Source organism: Daucus carota, chromosome 5, assembly GCF_001625215.2.
Source record: "Daucus carota subsp. sativus chromosome 5, DH1 v3.0, whole genome shotgun sequence".
NCBI lineage: Eukaryota > Viridiplantae > Streptophyta > Magnoliopsida > Apiales > Apiaceae > Daucus > Daucus carota.
In genome coordinates, this window is record NC_030385.2 from 47,423,481 (window position 1) to 47,450,742 (window position 27,262).

The window sequence follows — 27,262 nt, forward strand, 5'->3', positions numbered from 1 at the left end:
TATGACAGTGATGATGATGATGACATTATTCAAAATGTTGAAATTAATCCTGGAATTAATGTTCCAACTGATGACTCTCTGGTGCAAGAAACAACTGCAATTGGAAATTCAACTGAAGCATCAGTTGAAACTACATTGGAGGGATCAGTTGAAACACCTCAAGGATCATCAGTTGAAAGAATGTCTCAAAGTTTCAATCAATCTAGAAATAATGAGATGTCAAATTTAGGGGGAGCTTTCCAACATGGAAACCTGAACTTCAATAATGAAGCCACATCATCAAGACAATCACTTCCACCACAAAGAAAGTGGACAACGGATCACCCTTTTGAGCTAATTATTGGAGATGCAAATGCATCTGTACAAACAAGAAGAGCAACTCAAGATGAGTGTTTGTACAGTGCATTCCTTTCACAGGATGAACCTAAAGTCATAGAAGATGCTCTAAAAGATGCTGATTGGGTTCTTGCTATGCAAGAAGAATTAAATCAATTTGAGAGAAACAATGTTAGGAAGCTGGTACCCAAACCTAAAAACAGAACAATTGTAGGAACAAGGTGGGTATTCAGAAACAAGGTGGATGAAAATGGAGTTGTCACCAGGAACAAGGCAAGGCTTGTTGCTAAAGGATACTCTCAATCTGAAGGAATTGATTTTGATGAGACCTTTGCACCAGTTGCAAGACTAGAAGCAATAAGAATCTTCCTGGCCTATGATGCTCATGCAAATTTTAAAGTTTATCAAATGGATGTCAAGAGTGCTTTTCTAAATGGTGAACTGGAAGAGGAGGTATATGTCAGTCAGCCTCCTGGTTTTGAAGATCCAGAATTTCCAGAGTATGTTTACTTTTTATTAAAAGCACTCCATGGACTAAAGCAAGCACCAAGGGCATGGTATGACACTCTGTCTCAATTCTTGTTAGATAATCATTTTTCCAGAGGAACTGTGGATAAAACACTATTTTACAGAAATGTAAATGGTGCCTTTATTCTGGTTCAAATTTATGTAGATGATATAATTTTTGGTTCTACAGATGAGAAACTTTGCAAGAAGTTTGCTAATCTAATGAAAAGTCAGTATGAAATGAGCATGATGGGAGAGCTCACCTACTTTCTTGGTTTACAAGTTAAACAAGTAAAGGAAGGTATATTCATAAATCAAACTAAGTACATCTATGATCTACTTAAAAAGTTTGATTTATTGGATTGCAAAGAAGCTAAGACTCCCATGCCAACAGCCACCAAATTAGAGTTAAGTCCTAATGAGAAATCTGTGGACATCTCTAATTATAGAGGCATGGTTGGTTCTCTTTTATATTTGACAGCTAGTAGACCAGATATTATGTTTTCTACATGCCTCTGTGCTAGATTTCAATCTGATCCTAAAGAATCACATCTTATTGCTATAAAAAGAATATTCAGATATCTTAAGGGAACACCAAATCTGTGACACCCCCGGCCCGGGATGACCTCAGCAACCCGACCCGGGGTGCCATTCTACTGAACACACAGAAACTATGTCTTCATAATCTCAAACTTAATATAACTTAAAGGCATATTTTATCTTACATCAGAGTCTTACATCACTCTTCTAAAAGTTCACAAATATTTCTTTCGATTACATAATATTTCTACTCAAGTTCTACCCGCAAATCCAACCAAGTCTAGCACTTCGATTCATCACACTTTTACCCTTGCTTGAATGTCCTTCTCCAAAATTCTTCCCTGTAAGGTTAGTACATAAAAAGGGATGAGCTTATAAAGCTCAGTAAGCATATACGTACATTTCAATTGAGTTTCATTCACAAAACTTGGTGAACCAAATCAATATTTCATCAAAGTCATCAAAACAGTTTCACACATCAAGATGAGTATGAGTATGAGTATTCAAACACGTTCACAAGTTCACACATTCTACTGTTGGGGATCCCGGCCAGCTAAACAATTGGTTTAGCTTTTCTTCCCGAAGGAAGTATCATACTTTACTTCACAAAGGAAGCATCACACACAGAACAAATGTAAGAATACTCATTTCTCATCAGAACGTCATCAATAAAATGTTCACCGAAACATCATAAAATATCACAGTGAAGGGTACAGTATATACTTACAGTGCACCATGTTCCAGTTTAAGTTGAATAATCAGGGTCGTCTTCCAGATAATCAATCTTCTATGTCACAAAATAATAAATTTAGAATCGTATCTTAAAATGACGATCTCGTAAAATCTACTTATAATTCCTCATTTAGATCGTTTCTCATTTATTCTTCTCTTATTATCGATTTAAGTAAAATATTCCTTACTGACTCGCGTTTTTATCCTAAAATTATATTTTTCCTAAATTATCCCTTTTCTTCAGTTATTAATTAAATCCACCAATTTAACTTGTTATTTATTAAATCAACAAAATATAAATTTATTTAATATCACTCGAACCCAAAATTAGGCTTCACGATTAAATCGGAAATATCATTTACTTAAACTTTCATGTTTTACACTTTTACTAATTCCATCATTTAGTCCCTTAAATTAATTAAACACTAATTTTCAATATTCTAACCAATCAGAAGATGCCACGTCATCATCTTCTCCAACATACCTATCTAATTTCTCTCTCCCCGAAGTCAACACCCATGGCCAAACTTTGACCACTCATTTCTCCTTCATTTTTCATCCAAATCATGTGATTCAAGAGTCCATTCCATCTATTTTTTCACAAAGAATCCAAATATGAATTTTATTTTAAAATCCGACACTAAATTAGTGCCCAGCGGATTATTCATCAGAAACCATTTTTATTTAATTACTAAACTACCACATCTTCCTCACCTTCGCCGGCCGGAAAAGTATCCGGCGGCACGCCTCCTTCTCTTCTCCAGTTCGATCTCTCTCCCTCCCTCTCCCTCTCTCTCTTTCTTCCTCTCCTTTCTTTCCCTCTCTTTATCTCTCTCTTTCTCTCCTCCTTGCGGCGGTCGCCGACGAGAGCCGCCGGATGACGTTCCGCCTCCCTCCTTCCTGCCGATAAAACTCAAATCCCAAAACCCACCATTTCACATCACCCAAACCAACAAATTCAGTTCATCAATTTAATAAAAGCATCAATTTGTATCCATATATATATATGTGTACATAAAACCCTAACTAAAAATATAACTCACAGCTTCTTTAAATGTTTGGTGAAGGAAAAGAGAATTGTTTTACACTATTTTATACTACTTTAAGCTGATATCTTTCTGTAAAGCAATTGAATATGCTAGAATTTAAAGACAATTTAATTTGGTAAATTAAAGAGAGCAATTAAAGAAATTACCTAGGTGAGCTTCTTTCCCTTCCGTAGTTTATTCCTTCGCTAAAACAAAACTTTTCACAACCCAAGATCTTGGTTTATATACTGCTCCAATAATCCTAATTACCATTAAATTATTATTATTAATTAACTCTTAATGACCTCTTTAGTTTATTGCTTAATCAAATTTTTACTTGGCCACCACGAATTACACTTGGGCACCAAGTCTTAAAAATTGGGCCCCAAGTCTTGTAGTTTGGCTTCAAGTTCCGTCATGCTATGCTCCGCTCGATTCCTATTTTTCTCGTAATAAACGCGAAAAATATAATTAATTATTATATAAAATAATTAAATAAATAAATCACTCATTATTTTAATATTTTATAATCAAACCCCGAATAAAATAATGAAAACAAAAATAATCATCCCGGCTAAAACGTAGCAGTTATTCGCATCTACCATATATTTCGTATAAACGCAGTTCTCAGGTTAACGCACATATTGATATTTAAACAACTGGCTCACACGATATAACTCACGTTTTTACTAGCATTCTCGAAACTATAATATTTTAACTAATACTTCTCGCATCATAAATTTAAATCCGAGACTAATAAAATAGTCTTTTTACACATAAAATAATTAAATTAAATAAGTGTATTATTATTATTATTATTATTATTATTATTATTATACTTGTAAATTTCACGGATGTTACATTCTTCCCTCCTTAAAGGATTCCGTCCTCGGAATCCCGATTGGTGCTGAACAATTCTGGGTAGCTTTTTCTCATTATATATTCTAATTCTCACGTAGCTTCTTTCTATTAACTCTGGTTGCACTAACATATCATAAATCCTTCCCTCCTTATGCTCAGAATTCCTAATCTCTAATCCTAGCTTTTCCATTTCCTTTAAATTCCTTTGATAAAGACATAACATTAATTCTTTCTTTTCTACTTAATGCCTCAGCAACTAAATTTGATTTCCCTGTGTGATACCTAATTGTACAGTTATAGTCATTCATCAATTCTAACCATCTCATTTGTCTCATATTTAACTCTTTTTGAGTAAATAAGTATTTTAAACTCATATGATATGTAAATATCTCACACTTCTCACCATACAAATAAGGTCGCCAAATCTTTAAAGTAGATACTATAGTAGTTCATTCTAGATCATGGGTAGGATATCTCAACTTGAAATCCTTAAATTATCTAAATCATATACTATCACTTTTCCATATTACATAAGAACACATCCTAGTCCCTTGTGAGATGAATCACTATAAATCACAAAAGTTCCCGTCTCGCCAGGTACGGTCCGCACAGGGGCCATTACTAGTCATTTTTTTTTTTTTTTTTTTGAAAACTTTCTTCGCACTCAGGCTTCTATTCCAACTTCTTACCTTTCCTAGTCAACTTGGTCGATGGTATCTTTTAGGAATTTTCTATAATCTCCTGCTAATCCAAGAATACTTTTCACTTCTGTTGGGTCCTACAGCCTCAATCTTTACAAGGCCTACTACCGTTCCACCCTTGGAAACTATGTACCCTTGAAACTGCACTTGCTATAACCAAAACTCACATTTCGAAACTTTGTATATAACTTTTCTTTTCTCAAAATGTCTAAGGTTATGCTAGGATGCTCAACTTGCTCTTCGTTCGTCTTAGAATAAATCAAAATATCATTGATAAAAATAATAATGAACTTATCCAAGTATTTCTTAAATACTTTATTCATAAGATCTACAACGGGTCCTAAAAGCCGTCTTAGGTATATTTTCAGGTTTGATCCTTAATTAATGGTATCCAGATCTCAAGTCCATCTTAGAAAAGTAAGATGCTTCCTTCAATTGGTCAAACAAATCATCAACCCTAGGTAAAGGGCATCTTATTTAATTCTCGATAAGCTATGTGACATCCTTCAAATCCGGGAGTCTGGATCTGACATCACCATACAACATCTTCTCTAAACAATTTCTCAAACAAACTATATTTTTGAAAAGAACAAAATCAAAGGATTTGAAATCTGAGCATTTTGAAAAGTACTCAAAGGAAATAATAATTTTAAAACTTTCTTGGATATATAGAAGTCTTTCACAATGGTAATCACCGGTCAATAAGTTTTCAAAATAGCTATCATTTGAAATAAAAGGATGATTGGGAGACCAAAATGATCAAATGAACTAAGTGTTGCGTGTCCAAATTAAGACACTACTAAAGGTTGTTAACCTTCTTGTAATCACAACACACACAAGTGATGGCGTCCCATCCAACTCCTATCACACAGACAGGTATACCTTGTGTCCCCTATAATTAGGGTTGTTCATCCCAAATAGATTAAAGAAATATTAAAATAATAAGATTTATCTCAAAAATTTGCTTTTGAACCGTTATCTCCCAACTTGGAGAAACTTATCTACTGTAATTATTTCCTAGTCAGCTATTTCTATATTCATCGCTTCTTCTAAGGGTATTGACTCCATTCCCAACTTATTCTCTTGCTTAAGCTCTAGAAATTTGAACTCTATTTAATTCTCTAGGTATTTAGGAAAATACTTTTCCACTAATAATTTTTTAAACGTAGTGCATGATATCACACTAGACTCTTCTAGGACTTGCTTGGCTTCCCACCAATAATTACCCTATCCATTAAGCATATAAGCATCAAAGATAATTTTCTTGTTATCTTCTACACCAAATATTTCAAAAATCTTCTTTATTTCTTTTATCCATATCTTGGTCTCAACGGGATTTACAGTCCCTTTTTCTCCAAGGGTTCCAACTATCGTAAGTACCAAACACTTATTTTATACCACACCTTCACAACTAAGATTCATATATCCCATAGACCTCTTTTCTAACTTAAAATCACACTAGTTTAAAGTCTTAATCCTATCTTTGCCGATTATCGAACCTATAGCTCTGATACCACCTGTGACACCCCCGGCCCGGGATGACCTCAGCAACCCGACCCGGGGTGCCATTCTACTGAACACACAGAAACTATGTCTTCATAATCTCAAACTTAATATAACTTAAAGGCATATTTTATCTTACATCAGAGTCTTACATCACTCTTCTAAAAGTTCACAAATATTTCTTTCGATTACATAATATTTCTACTCAAGTTCTACCCGCAAATCCAACCAAGTCTAGCACTTCGATTCATCACACTTTTACCCTTGCTTGAATGTCCTTCTCCAAAATTCTTCCCTGTAAGGTTAGTACATAAAAAGGGATGAGCTTATAAAGCTCAGTAAGCATATACGTACATTTCAACTGAGTTTCATTCACAAAACTTGGTGAACCAAATCAATATTTCATCAAAGTCATCAAAACAGTTTCACACATCAAGATGAGTATGAGTATGAGTATTCAAACACGTTCACAAGTTCACACATTCTACTGTTGGGGATCCCGGCCAGCTAAACAATTGGTTTAGCTTTTCTTCCCGAAGGAAGTATCATACTTTACTTCACAAAGGAAGCATCACACACAGAACAAATGTAAGAATACTCATTTCTCATCAGAACGTCATCAATAAAATGTTCACCGAAACATCATAAAATATCACAGTGAAGGGTACAGTATATACTTACAGTGCACCATGTTCCAGTTTAAGTTGAATAATCAGGGTCGTCTTCCAGATAATCAATCTTCTATGTCACAAAATAATAAATTTAGAATCGTATCTTAAAATGACGATCTCGTAAAATCTACTTATAATTCCTCATTTAGATCGTTTCTCATTTATTCTTCTCTTATTATCGATTTAAGTAAAATATTCCTTACTGACTCGCGTTTTTATCCTAAAATTATATTTTTCCTAAATTATCCCTTTTCTTCAGTTATTAATTAAATCCACCAATTTAACTTGTTATTTATTAAATCAACAAAATATAAATTTATTTAATATCACTCGAACCCAAAATTAGGCTTCACGATTAAATCGGAAATATCATTTACTTAAACTTTCATGTTTTACACTTTTACTAATTCCATCATTTAGTCCCTTAAATTAATTAAACACTAATTTTCAATATTCTAACCAATCAGAAGATGCCACGTCATCATCTTCTCCAACATACCTATCTAATTTCTCTCTCCCCGAAGTCAACACCCATGGCCAAACTTTGACCACTCATTTCTCCTTCATTTTTCATCCAAATCATGTGATTCAAGAGTCCATTCCATCTATTTTTTCACAAAGAATCCAAATATGAATTTTATTTTAAAATCCGACACTAAATTAGTGCCCAGCGGATTATTCATCAGAAACCATTTTTATTTAATTACTAAACTACCACATCTTCCTCACCTTCGCCGGCCGGAAAAGTATCCGGCGGCACGCCTCCTTCTCTTCTCCAGTTCGATCTCTCTCCCTCCCTCTCCCTCTCTCTCTTTCTTCCTCTCCTTTCTTTCCCTCTCTTTATCTCTCTCTTTCTCTCCTCCTTGCGGCGGTCGCCGACGAGAGCCGCCGGACGACGTTCCGCCTCCCTCCTTCCTGCCGATAAAACTCAAATCCCAAAACCCACCATTTCACATCACCCAAACCAACAAATTCAGTTCATCAATTTAATAAAAGCATCAATTTGTATCCATATATATATATGTGTACATAAAACCCTAACTAAAAATATAACTCACAGCTTCTTTAAATGTTTGGTGAAGGAAAAGAGAATTGTTTTACACTATTTTATACTACTTTAAGCTGATATCTTTCTGTAAAGCAATTGAATATGCTAGAATTTAAAGACAATTTAATTTGGTAAATTAAAGAGAGCAATTAAAGAAATTACCTAGGTGAGCTTCTTTCCCTTCCGTAGTTTATTCCTTCGCTAAAACAAAACTTTTCACAACCCAAGATCTTGGTTTATATACTGCTCCAATAATCCTAATTACCATTAAATTATTATTATTAATTAACTCTTAATGACCTCTTTAGTTTATTGCTTAATCAAATTTTTACTTGGCCACCACGAATTACACTTGGGCACCAAGTCTTAAAAATTGGGCCCCAAGTCTTGTAGTTTGGCTTCAAGTTCCGTCATGCTATGCTCCGCTCGATTCCTATTTTTCTCGTAATAAACGCGAAAAATATAATTAATTATTATATAAAATAATTAAATAAATAAATCACTCATTATTTTAATATTTTATAATCAAACCCCGAATAAAATAATGAAAACAAAAATAATCATCCCGGCTAAAACGTAGCAGTTATTCGCATCTACCATATATTTCGTATAAACGCAGTTCTCAGGTTAACGCACATATTGATATTTAAACAACTGGCTCACACGATATAACTCACGTTTTTACTAGCATTCTCGAAACTATAATATTTTAACTAATACTTCTCGCATCATAAATTTAAATCCGAGACTAATAAAATAGTCTTTTTACACATAAAATAATTAAATTAAATAAGTGTATTATTATTATTATTATTATTATTATTATTATTATACTTGTAAATTTCACGGATGTTACAAAATCTTGGTATTTGGTACCCTAAAGACTCTGGATTTGATCTAATTGGATATTCAGATGCTGATTTTGCAGGATGCAAAATTGATAGAAAAAGTACAACAGGCACCTGTCAATTTCTTGGTGACAGATTGATTTCTTGGTTTAGCAAAAAGCAAAATTCTGTATCAACCTCTACAGCTGAGGCTGAGTACATTGCAGCTGGAAGCTGTTGTGCACAATTATTGTGGATGAGAAATCAATTACTTGATTATGGATTAAATCTCTCAAAAATCCCAATATTTTGTGACAACACCAGTGCTATTGCTATAACTGAAAATCCAGTACAACACTCAAGAACCAAGCACATTGACATCAAATACCACTTCATAAGAGAACATGTGATGGCTGGTACTGTTGAAATGCATTTTGTTCCAAGTGAAGAACAGATTGCAGATATTTTCACAAAGCCCCTTGATGAATCCACATTCACAAGGTTGGTAAGTAAATTAGGTATGTTAAATTTCTCCTAATTTAGAGTGAATTTTTCTGTAATATGGCAGCCAGAATTTGATTAATTTTGATTTATCAAAATTGAATTAGTTATAATTCTGGATAAAGTCTATAATATTTCAACTGATGAACTAGTGAAATTGTTTCAACTGATGTTTGAAACAATATCCTCTTGTTTTGTTTTTCATTCAACTGATGACATCAGTTGAAGACGCTTTCAACTGATCTTCATCAGTTGAATAGGAAGTTTAAAGAGGCGCTTATTCCATCCGTTGAAAGTATTATCAGATCTGAGCCGTTGAAATTTCTTTTGTCTCTCTCCTACTTTATACACACGATCGTGTGTGTAATTTTTGTAGAGATAAATAAGAGTAATTTCTTCTCAACGGTAATTTCTCAACCAATCACAGCAATTTTCTGAGAAAGTATTTAAGTGTTTTAATTTATTTTCATCTCTTTTCATCTCACTCTTTCGAATTCTTAAAGCTCTCTTCTCTCTCTGTGCAAAAGCAAGCTCTAATTTTTCTTCAAGCTTTCTCTGTAACTGCAATGGCACCAATGAAGAAGTATACTGCACCAAGTGGGTTTATTTATGATAAGAACAACTTCGCTTCATTTGTGGATACCAAGGCTGTGGAGGAGAAGGAGTATCACAAGATGATGGAGTTCATCAAGTCAAGCCAGCTCTCTTATGCTATGCTTGAAGCTCCTACCATCTACCATGAAATAGTGGAGGAGATGTGGACCTCTGAAGAGTTTAATAGTGAGCATGAAACTCTAACCTTCTCTGTTAATAATGAAATTCATTCTGTCAATGCTGATGTTATGAAAGCATGCTTTAAGATTCCTGAAGATACTGTTTTATCTTTGCCTAGTGATGTTCAGTTGGTTAATTTACTTTATGCCATGAATTATGTTTTGCCAACTGATGCCTTAGGTAAAATAGAAAGAAGGGGTCTTAGGAGAGAATGGAGTTACTTATGTGATGCTTTTATTAAGGCATTTTCTGGTAAAATTAGTAATTTCAATGCTCTTACTTCCCAGATTTTACAAATGCTTTACATGTACCTGACTAATGAATATTTCAACTTTGGTGGTTTGATGATCCAAGAAATTGGGGAGAAACTAGGTGATAAAACTGGTAGACCTAGAAATATTTATTATGTCAGATTTCTCATAATGCTAGCTAATCATCTCAACAAAAAGCTAGTTATTACTAACAAGGAAGCCAAGCTTCCCAGTTTTGTGCAGGAAAAGAGAGTCTTTAAAGACCTCTTTAGGATGAATTTATACCCCTCCTTGGAGGTGGTGTATCTGCCAATAATGGAAGCTGGAAAGCAAAAGGAGGTACATGGCTTTCCTACTACTCTCTCTCAACCCTCAACTTCTTTGCTTTCTGCCATCAGGGCTGTTGAAGAGGCCCATCAACAGTCCACACAAGTGGCAAAACCTTCTAAAACCAAGTCTTCTAAACCAACCTCAGATGCCTCCCAAAAAGCATCTGTTGTAAAATCCAAGAAACACAAAACTGAGGGGAGTGTGATTGGAGGATGTGAGGGGGAGGGAAAGGGTGAACATAAAAGAAGCCCTAAGAATAAGGATGGAGAGATGTGTGTTGACCAGCCTGGCCACTCTGCAGTCTCCCAAAAGACTGTAGATGTTAATATGGAATTAAACACATCCCTAGTAGCATCCTCCCAAAAGGATGTTGCTATTGAAAATAGTCCTCAACCAGGGACACAGTTAAAAAGGGGGAGGGACACCACTTCTTCACCAATAAAAGCCTATGGGAGAAAGAAGCTGAGAAGTGACAAACTTAAGCACTCTGCACACACACAGGCATCCATTCTGGATTTTATGCCTCTTACCTCTCAAAGTCAGATTGATGTGACTCCAATAAATGTGGAGTCACAGCCCCCTTCTTCATCTCAACAAATCACTCATATTTGTGATCTTACCATTTCTACTCCTCAAACACAATCCCCAACCTCTTCTGCGGATGTGGAATTAATTCACACCACACTTGTAAATTCTCCATCTTTGGATTTCATGGAGAAGCCCCCATCTGAGATTGATCATCATCATTTTGATGATTTGTTGGATCTTTCTCTTCCATTTCCTTCTTCTGTGACAGTGTGTTCTGTGGATTTTCCTTTAAAATCAATCACCACAGACTCAACTATCACAGCTTCTAAACCTATTTCTTCATTTTCTTCAACTGATCTCCCTCATCAGTTGAACAGTGTTTGTCCTTCAACTGATCTGCTTAACAGCTCTCATCAGTTGAATGCCTCCTCTACTAATGTTTCAACTGATGTCCCTCATCAGTTGACAGCTGCTGCTACTTCAATTACTTTACCTCTTTCTACAGAAGTTGATCACATGGTAGCACAAACACTTCTAGGACTGAGTGGAGTGAGCTATGGAGTGGAGAGGCAGCCTAGTGAGCTGGCAAAAGGAGAGGGTGTGGAGAGTCTGGCATTTTCTTCTAGCCAACTCTCTTTGAATCAAATAGAGGTTGATGAAAGGTATGCTATTGAGCTGGAAGAGGAGTTGGCAGCTGAGCTTCTAAATGAGAAAAGATTGCCTCTTGAATCTTCTCCAAAGAAAAAGAGAGTCAAATCTAAAACTAAGATGCCTGAGGCAGCCAAGAGAAGAGAAGAAGTGCCAGAAAAGCCTATCTCAAAGCCTTCCTATCCAATCAAGGACACCACAGTAGTACATCCAGATGTCAACTTCCATGATGAGCCAATAATGCCAAAGGAGGAGCCAATTGACTTGGAAGATATCCCAATTCCAGCTTTTCTTGTTCAAGAATCTTCCAAGCCAAAGAAGAAAGTCAAGTCTGTGGCTAAGAGGATGGCTAACCCTCCTAAACCTCCAAAAGAACCTGAAAACCCTGATGACTATCTCATTATTGCTAACATTGAAGAAATTTCTGAGTTGGAGCTGGAGCTGGATGATCTTCAAGAAGTAAGAGGAATAGAAGCAACTTCAAAATTACCTGAAAGATTGGTATTCTCTTACAAAAACAAGGGTGATGTCATCTGGCCTCTTCACAGAGTTCTGAATTCTGAGGGATTCAGTTCTCTAACAAAAATATATGGATCTATGAAGAGGACTGGAGGATTTACACCACCTGCAAAGCAAATGGTACTAAAGAGAATCCTTGAGAGCAGGAAGGAATGGAACTCAGATGCTAGTCTACAAAGAAGGCTGAAAATTCCCTACACTGGAAAGAAAATTCATCATGAACCTACTCCAGTCATGGAATTTAGGGACAATCAAGGTGTTAGGAGATTTTTCAGACCTAAAGATCAACTCAAGGTTGCTAGCTTGAATACTCTGAAGACTCTCCAATCCAAGCTCAACAGACAAGACAGTGATGAAGAATGGTTCTACAGGATCTTTCAGAAACAGATCAATATTCTTGAAGAAAAACTTAAGTCCAGAAGAAGAAGATCTTCTAGGAACAAGTAACTGCTCAGTCTAGAGGAGCATAATCATCTGTAAACTTTTCTAACTCTTGTATTTAAATTCTGCATTTTATTTTATTAATGTTTTGTTATCATCAAGTGTAGAATTTATGTCTGCATCTTCTCCAGTCATAAATTGGGGGAGATTGTTAGGAATCAATAATTTTTTGATGATAACATAAACATTTTGTAACATGTCTTACTTAGAATCTTTATCAAATTTCAGTTGTAATTGTTACATTTCTTGTCTTTGGGAATTATCAACGGATGGGTAGAATAGGATGGCTAATTGTAAATATCCAATGCCATGTAATTTTATCTAAGTGAAGGATATTCAACTGATGAGATGTAACTATTCAACTGATGAAGACTGGATGATGTTTCAACTGATGAAAATCAAGCATTCAACTGAAGACAAAGTGTTCAACGGATGATGTTGAGGAATTCAACTGATGAGACTGGAACAGCATTCAACTGATGGAGTTTGTAATTCATTCAACTGATGAGCCGGGCATTCAACTGATAAAGTCAAGAGCAGTTGAAAGCAACCAGAACTTTCAACTGATGAAGCAAAGAGCAGTTGAAAGTGACTAGAGCTTAAGTCTGACAAATCACATGGATCGAATTACACTAAAATAGACATGGAAGCCTAATTAGGAAAATAAAGAAGAAGCAGAAACATACTTATCTCATGCAGTGCAATCTGGATCAAATCAAGATGATGGTCAAAGATGAAGACATCTCAGAAAGCATGCATAAGACAAAGTTGTGCAGCATTGTTTTTAGATTAGAGTGCATTTTGTAATCTAGCTAAAAGCTTTGTAAAACTTGGAGTATATAACCAAGTTAGTAGCATCAGTTGAACTTGTTCAAATTACTTGAGAGAAAAATCTGAGAGTTAGAACTTGTTTTGAGTGATGAACCAGCAGCTGTGCGAATTGTAAACAATCCACAGATTCTTCTATATAAAATCTCACGGGTGGATCATTCAATCCACCCGTATTTTTAATACTTGGTGTTTTTCTGTTTACTGTGTTCTTAGTGTATTATTCTTGAATCTTTTAAATTTGTAAAAGATTGTATTCAACCCCCCCCTTCTACAATCTTTCTTATAGTTGGTGTAAAATAACAAACAGCTTGTTTCACTCAAAATGCAACACTGATTAATAAGCATGGCAAGACCCCATATGAGATGGTGAAGAAAAAGAAGCCAAATCTGAAATACTTTCATGTATTTGGGTGCAAATGCTTTGTATTGAAGACTCATCCAGAACAGCTTACCAAGTTTGATTTAAAAGCTGATGAAGGCATTTTTGTAGGTTATCCTCTGACAACAAAGGCCTTCAGAGTCTATAATCTAAGAACCAAGGTGATCATGGAATCCATACATGTGTCATTTGATGACAAGAGAATTATGGGTTTAGCAGATATGGATGATCATGAAGAACTGCATTTTGAAAATGAAGAAATATTCTCTGATGCGACAAACTCTGATGAACAGTCAAACTCTGACTGTGAGCAAAATACAACAAACTCTGGTGAAAATTTACAAGTTCATGATGATGAAGCATATGTTGAGGGGGAGCATCAGAATGTTTCAGACTCTACCTAAGACTCAAACTCATCAGAGAATGCTAACTCAAACTCATCAGAGAATACTGATTCAAACTCTGATAGCACAAATTCAGGGGGAGCTACAGAGAAAGATCAACAGAATCAAGAGAGCATGGATCAAGGGGGAGGATCCAATGATGAAAGTAGCCAACTTCCACATGCTAGGAAGTGGACAAAATCTCATACACCTGATTTGATAATTGGAAATCCAGAAGCAGGTGTGCAAACAAGGACAGCTACAGCAAATGAGTGTTTACATCATTGCTTTCTGTCACAAACAGAACTAAAAAGGTGGAGGAAGCTCTTCAAGATGCTGACTGGATTCAAGCAATGCAAGAAGAGCTAAATGAGTTTGAGAGAAATAAAGTCTGGACCCTAGTACCAAGACCTAAAGATAGATCCATAGTTGGTACAAAATGGGTTTTCAGAAACAAAACTGATAGTGAAGGTGTCATTACAAGGAATAAAGCAAGACTTGTGGCAAAAGGGTATTCACAACAGGAAGGTATTGATTATGATGAGACATTTGCTCCAGTTGCAAGATTGGAGGCAATTAGAATCTTTCTGGCCTATGATGCGCACAAGAAATTCAAGGTATTCTAGATGGATGTCAAGAGTGCTTTTCTTAATGGGAAACTGGATGAAGAGGTATATGTTGAACAACCTCCAGGATTTGTGGATCCAAAGCATTCAGACTATGTCTACAGACTGGACAAAGCTCTCTATGGACTAAAGCAGGCTCCAAGGGCATGGTATGAAACTCTAGCTTAATTTCTTATTGAAAGTGGATTCACTAGAGGTACCATAGACAAAACCTTGTTTTATTTGAATCATGGTTATGATCTGCTTTTAGTTCAAATCTATGTTGATGATATCATTTTTGGTTCCACTAATGCTAAACTCTGTCAAAGATTTGCCAAGCTCATGCAGTCTAGGTACCAAATGAGCATGATGGGGGAACTCAGTTATTTTCTGGGTTTACAAGTTAAACAGACTGAAGATGGGATTTTTATCAGTCAAGCCAAGTATACCAGAAATCTCTTGAAGAAATTTGGTATGCAAGACAGTTCAGCTGCAACTACTCCTATGGCAACAGCAACCAAGCTAGACAAAGATACTGGTGCATCAGTGGATATCACAAACTATAGAGGAATGATTGGATCTTTGCTTTATTTGACTGCAAGTAGACCAGACATAATGTATGCCACATGTCTATGTGCAAGATTTCAGGCAGATCCAAGAGAGCCTCATCTGATTGCAGTAAAGAGGATATTCAGATATCTCAAGGGAACCACATCATTGGGATTATGGTATCCTAGAGAATCAGATTTTAGTCTAATTGGATACTCTGATGTAGATTTTGCAGGTTGCAAAATTGACAGGAAAAGCACAAGTGGGAGTTGTCAATTTCTGGGTGGAAGACTTGTTTCTTGGTACAGCAAGAAGCAAAAGTCAATATCAACATCAACAGCAGAGTCAGAGTATATAGCTGCAGGCAGCTGCTGTGCTCAAATTCTTTGGATGAAGAATCAATTGTTGGACTATGGGTTATCCTTTTCTAAAATTCCTATTTATTGTGATAACCAAAGTGCTATTGCTATGACAGGAAACCCAGTTCAACATTCTCTGACAAAGCACATCAGTATAAGATATCATTTTATAAGGGAGCATGTGCTGGAAGGAACCATTGAACTTCACTTTGTTCCCACTGAACAGCAGCTAGCAGACATATTCACCAAACCACTATGTGAAACAACCTTTACTAGGCTGGTGAATGAGCTAGGAATGATATCAGGAACTGAGTAAACATAATGGTCAGATCTTTCAAGTTTAAATTGTCAAATTACCATATGTATTGCTCACAAATTTGCCATGATATACTCTGATTGTTAAATTCTGATGACATTCTCTGATGATATACTCTGATTGTTAAACTCTGATGACATTCTCTGATGATATACTCTGTTTGTTATACTCTGATTGTCATTCTCTGACGATATTCTCTGATGTTTGTAAACTCTGAATCTTGATAAATGATCTCATTTTATTTCTTTGAGACAAATAACCTGTGAAGATACTATGAAGCATGATTTAAAATTAGTAATCATAAATCTCATTGAGCTCTTTAATCTTGATCTCAATTTTGTGCTACTGTTTTACATTAGATGCATGTTGATATCATTGAGACTCTATTACTTCACATATCTTAATTATAAGTGAGATTGATTAATTTGCATTTTCTCTCATTAAAAATTAGACAGTGATTATAAACTCTGATGCCTTATAACACACCCCTCAAAATAAGCATGGTACTCCTTTGAGATCTTAGATGTCCGTGTGACAGTGACTGGAAAGACCCAAACATTTGCTGGTATGAAGCAAGTGCTTAGATGTTATGATCTATGGTGACCAGTCACAATCTCTGATTACTGGAGCAATACTAATGCAATATTATATTTAAAGGTCGTGCCTCACTTACACTGAGAAGCGTCCTGAAAAAAAAAAGAGAAGAAAAGGGGTAGTTAAAATTACATTTCTTCATCAGAGTATGTCTCCTGTCTATGTCTTGAGAGTTTGAATAAATTACTTCTGTCTACCTTATATGTGACACCCTCCAAATCCGGGTCATAGACTTGGGGGTCACACATAACAATATAAACCTGTAAACCATAATAATATATGCATTGACCCTAAACATCCACGGATCGCTCCAGGTTATAGTATGAAACAAGCCACAACTTAAGTTATATTACAATACGTCGAATCCCAATCCATATCTTACAACTTACAAACATAAAACGCAGTGCTTACACACAAAAGATACTCAAAAGTTCATAATATCAGCAACTCCTAGCAAGGCTTCCCAACACTCATCCTGATACCTTAGCTTGATGGCTAGCCTGTGGGTCCTCGCTAACAGTAGTCTCTTTCTTCACTGGAAAAGAACATAAGGCATCGCAAGAGTGAGCTTACAGCTCAGCAAGTAATATACACAGTAAACTGAAGTTTAACATTTATCAATAAGAATGAATCAAGGTATCAACTTCCCGTTTTAAAACAATGATTAGAATTGGATATTCATATTTTTATTTAAAAACCAAGGTTAGGCTGCTGATCAGTCACGCACTAACCCCGAGCCAGGTACATACCAAGCTCTATCACTGGATCCAAGGCACACATTGGCCTAATGACCACGAATCTGGTCTGACCACGAATCTGGTCCACATTTATAAAACCATCCAATTCTTTAACAATATAATGAAATCAACAATATCTTAACAAATCAGAATCAATACCATTGGAACAGAAGTAATATTACCAAAACAGAATCATAATCGACAATTCAGAATCCTGATAATTAGTGGTGCAATACATATCAGGATCAAAGGACAATTCAGAAGTGGGTTCAAGTATCCTCACAATATGTTTGAAGAATGTCTTGGGGCTGAAAGGAAGATCAAGTATACAGTGAAGCTAATCTGAGGTTTTGTATAGAAAACAATGTCAGTGAGAATAGCTTGAGGTTTCAAATATGTTTAACTTGTAGGAATTTCAAGTGTTAGGGTGTATATGTGTGAACATTCTTCAAAAGAGTAATATAGGTATTTGGTAAGACATTGTATAATTTGGTGAAGTATTGTAGCATATAGGCTTGTACTGTGTGGTCATTCAAGAATGGAAGAGTATCAGAGCAAATGATTTGTGTTGTCCAGTCTCAAAGAAATGGGTATAAGTTTAATTGAATCAAAATCAAGGTTCAGCTTGCAATTCAGGTGTTGAAAGGATTGAATAAGGTTTATCAATAATCAGGATCAATAGCACAATATATCAACAGAAGTACTTTCAAATCTATCCAGAACAATGACACTATATGCAGAAGAGTAACTCAAGGAGTTTACAAAAGTATAAGTTGAGAATAGAGCACTTGCCTTATTCAGAAGCTTTACTTCTCTCTATAGCTTTCACTAAACAGAATCACTCCAACACTACCTGCTTTCCTTTTCTAAGCCTGTCCTTCTTCGATAATCATAATATTCATCTATCAATATTCATTCTCATGTCATCCTATTTGTTTCATAATCGAAACAAGCTTCTATCTACCCTTCGTTTCACTTAAATCCGACTTATGGTTCAAAAGATACGATTAAAACAGTCATAATATGTTCACATAAGCATTTCACATCACAATCAAGTAACATATAGCATATAACACATAAGTGAATTAATAAAATAGCTTTTCAGAAAAGGTTTGGGGTTAAAATGATTTTTCTGGTATTTGTTATGAATTTTTAAACATTTTTCGGAATAAAAACGGGTAAAAGAACCAATTTATAACTGAATAAACAAGTCCGAATACTCGAAATAAGGTTCGAAATCATTTGAAATCAATTAACGAACCTTCAACATATTTTAGAATAATTTTCTAAAACTTGAAACTATTTTTCTGGATTTTTAAAACAATTAAAACAATTAAATCTAATTAATAAATCAATTAAAATCAATTAATAAATAATTAAAACAATTAATCAATTAATATTTAAATTAATTGACTAATTATAATAATTAATTACTAATTAAAATTAATTAATAAATTAATTTAGATTTATTTTTGAATAAGAAATAATTAAAAACTATTTTTGAAAATAAATAAATGATTTTCGAAATTAAAATAATTAAATAAAATTGATTTTAGAAATCTGAAACTCCAGGGTTTGATTTGCAAGTTTTCAAAACTTCAGGAGGGGTCAAACTGTAAACTCAGAAACTTCAGTACGTTAATTGCATCGTTTCCAAAAGTTTGGTGACCAAACGGCAAAAAGCCGTCGGCCACCGCCTCCAATCGTCGGAGGACGATTTTTCAGGCAGCCACAGGCCACCATACTCTCCAGAACTGAACTCTAGACCATTACAAACATGTTCCAGGCATCAATTTCATTGACCGGCATCAATTTCTTTGAATCGATTCGTTCGATTCACGAACCTCAGATAAGATTTGAAGGTATGTACACGTTCCTGAGATCACAACAAACATGATGGTATCATCCAATTTCACTTCTACCTCCTAGATTAAAAAGCCCTAATTTTCAATTGAAAACATTCAAACGGCTATAAACCCTAATTTCTAATTCGAACAATTAAACTCAATTTTGAACATGTTATTGAACTCCAAATCACGCATATGATATACCAAAATGATCAGGAGAAGATTATCTACAACATGGAAGCATAAAATCACATAAAACACATCAAAATCAAAAAGCCCTAATTTAACCCTAATTAATTCGAAATTAAAAACCCTAATTACTTCTAACCTGTTAATCTAGAGCTGTTTTTGAAACTTGATATGGATTCTACGCTTCGATATCTTCGATTTGACTGCTTGCACGCTCGATTCTGAGTCCGATAACGTCTTCAAATCTTCGATTAAACTCCAAGAACGCGAAGAACGATAACCCGGTTTCTCTCGATTCCCGTGTATTGAAATGATAATTATGAAAAATAAAATAGTAATTATCCTATTTATAATTACGAATAACTGGCCCCCATTTCGATCATACCGGATATAAAATACACTTCTTAATCATTAAGTATTAATAAAACTGATTCGTTCGGGACCGACTTTAAAGATAATTATCAAATACACACATTACGAGAAACTTATGGGGCTCCGAGCTTTGTCTGGCACGAAGTACGAAAATATAATGCTGTAGCCAAAATGATTTGGGGTTAAAAATATCCGGCGTACACGTTTATCGATACAGTAAAATAATAATAAAATATTCATAAAATCGTTCCGAAATCTTTCACGTAAATCCGTACACCGGATGGGAAAAGTTAAAACACGAAAGTTGTTCAGAATATCTCGAATAATAAATCAGCGAAACTTTCCCGGAAGCCCCCCGGGGTTTAATTATCGAGTAAACGGGTTTTAAAATCAATTAATAATAATATTTTATAATATACTTAATTAAATCCTTAAATCAAATATCAAATCATATAATAATCCATAATTTATCAGGTAAGTGCCAAAATTCTCCATATTTTGATATGATCATATAAAAATTATCAACTCACAAGTCATAACACACATAAACGATCATACAGCAAGTCACTTAACATATAATTCACAATTAATTCACATAAAATTCACAAAATATTCACATACTGACATAAATAAATACATGCCGAAATCCCGGATATTACATCCTTCCCCCCTTAAAAGGATTCTGTCCTCAGAATCTGCTAAGAAAATAAGTGAGGATATTTCTCACACATATCACTTTCTAACTCCCAAGTTGATTCTTCAACTTTTGGGTTTCTCCATAATACTCTCACTATTTTTACCACTTTATTTCTTAACACTTTCTCTTTCCTATCTAGAATCTCTATTGGAGTCTCAACATAGGACAAATCTGCCTGAAGCTCTACTGGCTCGTACTCTATCACATGTCTAGAATCTGGATGATACTTCTTAAGCATTGACACATGAAAGACGTTATGAATATGCTCCATATGTGGGGGTAACGCTAACTCATAAGCCACTTTACCAACGCGCCTCAAGATCTCGAATGGTCCGACGTATCTGGGACTTAGTTTACCTTTCTTGCCAAATCGGAATAGTCCTTTCCATGGCGAAATCTTCAGTAATACAGGTTCTCCTTCTTCAAATTCCATATCCTTCCTGGCTTGATCCGCGTACTTTCTCTGACGATTCTGTGCTGCAATCAGTCTTCTTTGAATGGTTTCAATAACTTCCTTCGTCTGCTGAACTAGTTCTGGCCCAAGTAGTTTGCGTTCTCCTACTTCATCCCAACACACGGGTGAGCGACATTTACGTCCATAAAGAGCTTCATAAGGAGGCATTCCGATACTTGCATGATAACTGTTGTTGTATGAGAATTCCACTAACGGTAGATGTTCGTCCCAATTGCCTTTGAAATCAATAGCACAGACGCGTAGCATTTCCTCGATTGTTTGAATAGTCCTTTCACTCTGGCCATCCGTTTGTGGATGATAAGCAATGCTCATATTCAATCTGGTGCCCAAGCATTCCTGAAAGCTCTTCCAGAATCTTGAGTTGAATCGTGGATCTCGATCGGATACAATGGAGACTGGAACTCCGTGGCGAACGACGATCTCCTTCAGATACATATGGACTAACTTGTCTAATGAGAATCTTTCGTTAATGGGAAGGAAATGAGCTGACTTGGTTAGTCTATCTACAATAACCCATATGGCATCGTGATTTGCCCTCGTTCTAGGTAATCCAACTATAAAATCCATCGCAATATGCTCCCATTTCCATTCTGGAATTTCTAGGGGTTGTAACAATCCACTCGGTCGCTGGTGTTCTGCCTTCACTCTTTGACACGTATAACATCTATTTACCCACTCTGCAATCTCTCTCTTCCTATCTGGCCACCAATAATTCTCCTTCAAATCCCTATACATCTTAGTGCTCCCGGGGTGAATTGAATAAGCGGAACTATGTGCTTCACTTAACACTTCATCTTTCAGCTCCTGTACTGGTGGAATCCATATTCTAGAAGAAAATCTTAGAATACCTTGCTCATCTTTCTGGGTACAAAGTTCTTCCCCAACCAAATTATTAACATCCTGTTCCATTACGGTCTCTTGACATTTCTTTATCTTTTCTAGTAACTCTGGTTGAAAAATCATTGCATATAATCCAGCTTCTGAGGGTTCACTCACTCTAATTTCTATTTCCAGCTTTTCGAATTCTCTATATATTTCCTTAGGTAACGTCAACACATTCAGTCTTTCTTTCCTGCTCAAAGCATCTGCCACTACATTGGCCTTTCCAGGGTGATAATTGATGGTGCAATCATAATCCTTTATCAATTCTAACCATCTTCTCTGTCTCATATTGAGCTCCTTCTGTGTAAAGATATACTTCAGACTCTTATGATCAGTGTAGATTTCACACTTTTCTCCATATAAATAATGTCTCCAAATCTTCAATGCAAATACTATGGCTGCTAGTTCTAAATCATGTGCAGGATACTTCTGCTCATGGGGTTTGAGTTGTCTGGATGCATAAGCAATGACTTTGTCATGTTGCATCAACACACAACCGAATCCCTTATGAGAAGCATCACTATAAATTACAAAATTCCCTTGCTCATCTGGAAGTGATAACACTGGGGCTGATACTAACCTTTTCTTTAATTCTTGGAAACTTTCTTCACACTTTTCAGTCCACACGAACTTTTCTTCTTTCCGCATAAGCCTCGTCATTGGTACAGCAATCCTTGAGAAATCTTGAACAAATCTTCTATAATAACCTGCTAAACCCAAGAAACTTCTGACTTCTGTTGGTGTCCTTGGCCTTTCCCAATTCATAATTGCCTCAATCTTGGAGGGATCTACTTTAATTCCTTATTTACTGACTATATGACCTAGAAATTGAACCTCTTGTAACCAGAATTCACACTTTGAAAACTTAGCATACAGCTTCTCTCTTCTCAATGTCTCTAAAGCCATCCTTAAGTGGGTTGCATGATCCTCAGTGGTTTTGGAATAGATCAAAATATCATCTATGAATACAATCACAAATTTATCCAAATATGGTTTAAAGACTCTGTTCATTAAATCCATAAAAGCTGCGGGGGCGTTGGTTAATCCAAAGGCCATTACTAAGAACTCATAGTGACCATATCGGGTTCTAAAAGCTGTTTTAGGTATATCTTCTTGTTTAATCTTTAGCTGATGGTATCCCGACCTTAAATCAATCTTCGAAAAACATCTCGCTCCCTTCAATTGATCGAACAAATCATCTATACGAGGTAATGGGTATCTATTCTTAATGGTTAACTTATTAAGTTCCCGATAATCAATACACAACCTCATACTACCATCTTTCTTCTTCACAAACAACACTGGTGCTCCCCACGGGGATACACTGGGTCTAATCACTCCCTTCTCTAACAAATCTTGTAACTGGGTTGCCAATTCTTTCATTTCTACTGGTGCCATTCTATATGGGGCTTTAGATACTGGTTCGGTTCCAGGTGCTAAATCTATTGCAAATTCAATTTCTCTATCTGGAGGTAATCCGGGTAACTCATCTGGAAATACATCTGGGAACTCGTTTACTACCGGAATATCTTCAAGCTTCACAAGTTCTCGACTCTGATCAGTTACATATGCTATATAAGCTTCACAACCTTGACGCAACAATCTCTTCGTTTGAATCATAGTCAAAAACTTCTTTACCTGTTTCTGCCCTCAAAATACTATCGTCTTCTCATTCGGTGCCCTTAACATTACCTTCTTATTACGACAATCTATTTGAGCGTTATGCTTAGATAACCAATCCATTCCTAAAATAACATCAAACTCTCCCAACTTGAAAGGTATCAAGTCGGCACAAAACTTACTTCCTAAGATCTCAACTTCACAATTCCTATAAACTTGGCTAACAGGGACACGTTCCTGATTAGCCAACTGTATATTCATAACCTCATTAAGCAATTCTATAGGACAATTTAACTTCGGCACAAAATCCTCAGAAATAAACGATCTAGTAGCTCCAGAATCAATCAAAACCTTAGCACATAAAGAATTCACAGTAAGCGTACCTGCCACCACATCTGCATCCTGAACTGCATCCTTCATAGTCATGTTGTAGGTTCTGGCTTTGGGAACTTCTGAGACTACTGGAGTGGATCCCATAATTCTAAGTGTAGGGTTACTTGGAGCTGGTACCTTGCAATCCTTCACCATGTGTCCTGGTTTTCCACACCTAAAACATGTTATCCCAGCTGCTGGAGTCCTATTGGGTTGGTTCCTTGCTGGTTGATCTCGAATCATCGGGGTCTTTGCTGGTGGGTTCTGACATTCCCTAGAATAGTGTCCCTTCTGATTACACTTATAGCATACCACATTCAATCTATTACAGATTCCCCCGTGTCTCTTTCCACATATCTGGCACTCCGACAGTGGAGGCCTTGGTTGATTTCCAATAGCTGGACGGTTACCTTGTCCACTACCACCTACATCTGGCTTCTTAAAAGTGGGATTTCTCCCCTGCTGAAATTTCCCTTTCTTCGGGTTGTTAAAATTCTGAAACCTTCCCTGCTGAAACTGTCCCTCGTGATGCTCTGACTTACGCTTCTTTCCCTCTTTCTCTTTCTGAGACATTTCGCTCTCCGTTTCTGCTATCATTGCCTTCTGAACAACAGCCGCATAAGTATCTAATTCCAATATGGCTAGCTTTCCCCTGATCCATGCCTTTAAACCTGTTGGAATCTCTTAGCTCTCTTCCTATCAGTATCTACATAGGTTGGAACAAACCTAGCCAACTCAGCAAACTTTTTCTCATACTCAGCCACTGACATATCCCCTTGCTTCAATTCTAAAAACTGTAACTCCATTCGATCCTGGAGAAATTGAGGAAAGTATTTCTCCAAAAACAACTCCTTAAACCTATCCCAAGTAACATCCTCTGTCCCTTCCATTGCTCTCACAGACTCCCACCAATAGGTGGCCTCCTCTTTCAAATAATAACTAGCAAACTCAGTCTTCTGCTCATCTCTCACTTTAACTAACACAAAAGCCTTTTCAATTTCCTTCAACCATATCCTAGCCTCAATAGGGTCCGCTGAACCCTTAAACTCTGGGGGATTAACAGACTGAAAGTTTTTGAAAGTAACCTGGGGATTAGCCTGCCTTTCCTGCTGCTGAGTCAGGTTGGCAGTCTGTTGGGCCAAGATCTGAAGAATCTGGGCCATTGTAGGTTCTGGATTGTTATTATCATTGTTACCATCACGGTTGTTTGCACGGTTTTGTCTTCTGGGAGGCATAGCTCTGTAAAGAAACAAGCAATTTATTTAATCTCTAAAACCTTTAACAATCGTTTTTAGAAACAGAATATTTCCTTTTGAAAACATTTTTAATCAATTAATTAAATAAATCACATGCTTCTTTACAGAACAGGATGATGATGAAAGAAACAAGGTTTATATCAGGTACAGTTGGCAAGATAAATAAAACAAGTGCAGTATGTAAAGTAAGTAAAACAGGTGCAATAAGGTAAAAGACATATGAAAAGAAAAGTTCTGATATATATAAAGAGCTGGGGGTACATCAGCGCAAGCGCTTGTCAAAAGTAAAGCAGAACATCCAACCTACACACTAGTCAGCACCGCTAGTCTATACAGGGTCAAAACTGGCTGACGATATACTACACACTACGCACTAATGTACATGGTACCACCACTCTGTAACTACCACTGTCTAACTCCAAGGAAAAGTAGGACCTCCAAGCTTGTCCAACTCCTGCATCATCCATATAGCCCACTCTACTAGATCACCGTAGGTACCCTGATCTTCAGCTGCGGCACTAAGCTTTGCCCTTGCGATCTCCCTGACGGTCACAATCTCCTGTCTCAGCTCTCGCTCAGCTCTACCAGGATCCATCATCTGGATAACACGCTCTAACTCCCTAATCTGCCCAAGAAGATACTGGCGCTCCATCCTCATCGCCTCATACTCATGGTAAGGAACAGGGTGCGGTGCGGTACGAAAGGAGGTATGAACAGAAGAACCTCGGGTGGAACTGGGAGTACTGGGTGGGGGTCCAGGTATGAAAGGCCTAACACGAGAGGTCGAGGCTATGTCTCTGGGAGGAACTACTGCTGCTGCAGCCAACACCTCCTCCAAAGTGGGTGGAACAGGAGGGCGAGGCTCTGGTATCTGAGGGGGTGGGGGTCCACTAACAGTGGTGTCTGAATGCTGGGGATATGGGGGAATGATAGGATCTGACATCGTGAATACCTGAAAGTCATGAGATAACGCATACATAAGAATCTCTGATAATAAGAATACCTGTTAGCCACCAATACTCACCTCTCAACGTTCTATCTACCTATCACTCGCTTCTACTCTTAATCCCTCTACCCAAACCCGACAGTCTAGGCTTGTTTCATTGACTCATAACCTGTAGCTCTGATACCAACCTGTGACACCCTCCAAATCCGGGTCATAGACTTGGGGGTCACACATAACAATATAAACCTGTAAACCATAATAATATATGCATTGACCCTAAACATCCACGGATCGCTCCAGGTTATAGTATGAAACAAGCCACAACTTAAGTTATATTACAATACGTCGAATCCCAATCCATATCTTACAACTTACAAACATAAAACGCAGTGCTTACACACAAAAGATACTCAAAAGTTCATAATATCAGCAACTCCTAGCAAGGCTTCCCAACACTCATCCTGATACCTTAGCTTGATGGCTAGCCTGTGGGTCCTCGCTAACAGTAGTCTCTTTCTTCACTGGAAAAGAACATAAGGCATCGCAAGAGTGAGCTTACAGCTCAGCAAGTAATATACACAATAAACTGAAGTTTAACATTTATCAATAAGAATGAATCAAGGTATCAACTTCCCGTTTTAAAACAATGATTAGAATTGGATATTCATATTTTTATTTAAAAACCAAGGTTAGGCTGCTGATCAGTCACGCACTAACCCCGAGCCAGGTACATACCAAGCTCTATCACTGGATCCAAGGCACACATTGGCCTAATGACCACGAATCTGGTCTGACCACGAATCTGGTCCACATTTATAAAATCATCCAATTCTTTAACAATATAATGAAATCAACAATATCTTAACAAATCAGAATCAATACCATTGGAACAGAAGTAATATTACCAAAACAGAATCATAATCGACAATTCAGAATCCTGATAATTAGTGGTGCAATACATATCAGGATCAAAGGACAATTCAGAAGTGGGTTCAAGTATCCTCACAATATGTTTGAAGAATGTCTTGGGGCTGAAAGGAAGATCAAGTATACAGTGAAGCTAATCTGAGGTTTTGTATAGAAAACAATGTCAGTGAGAATAGCTTG

The 27,262-nt window shown here is 36.4% G+C and overlaps 1 protein-coding gene and 2 long non-coding RNA genes across 3 annotated transcripts; all 3 read right to left on the reverse strand.

Moving 5' to 3' along the window:
• Positions 1 to 1,529: 1,529 nt before the first annotated feature.
• On the reverse strand, positions 1,530 to 3,834 carry LOC135152642 (uncharacterized). The gene is made up of 3 exons (XR_010292024.1): positions 3,311 to 3,834; positions 2,111 to 2,167; positions 1,530 to 1,724 (listed from the first exon to the last, which is right to left on the reverse strand). It is a non-coding gene; the product is annotated as an uncharacterized LOC135152642 (long non-coding RNA).
• A 2,446-nt stretch (positions 3,835 to 6,280) lies between these two features.
• On the reverse strand, positions 6,281 to 8,585 carry LOC108198984 (uncharacterized). Its single transcript, XR_010292038.1, has 3 exons — positions 8,090 to 8,585; positions 6,890 to 6,946; positions 6,281 to 6,503 (listed from the first exon to the last, which is right to left on the reverse strand). It is a non-coding gene; the product is annotated as an uncharacterized LOC108198984 (long non-coding RNA).
• A 14,177-nt stretch (positions 8,586 to 22,762) lies between these two features.
• Positions 22,763 to 25,188, reverse strand: LOC135152907 (uncharacterized). The gene is made up of 3 exons (XM_064094084.1): positions 24,625 to 25,188; positions 23,654 to 24,556; positions 22,763 to 23,515 (listed from the first exon to the last, which is right to left on the reverse strand). The coding sequence occupies exons 1-3, from the start codon at positions 25,186 to 25,188 to the stop codon at positions 22,763 to 22,765; spliced, it is 2,220 nt and encodes a 739-aa protein (XP_063950154.1).
• Positions 25,189 to 27,262: the final 2,074 nt, after the last annotated feature.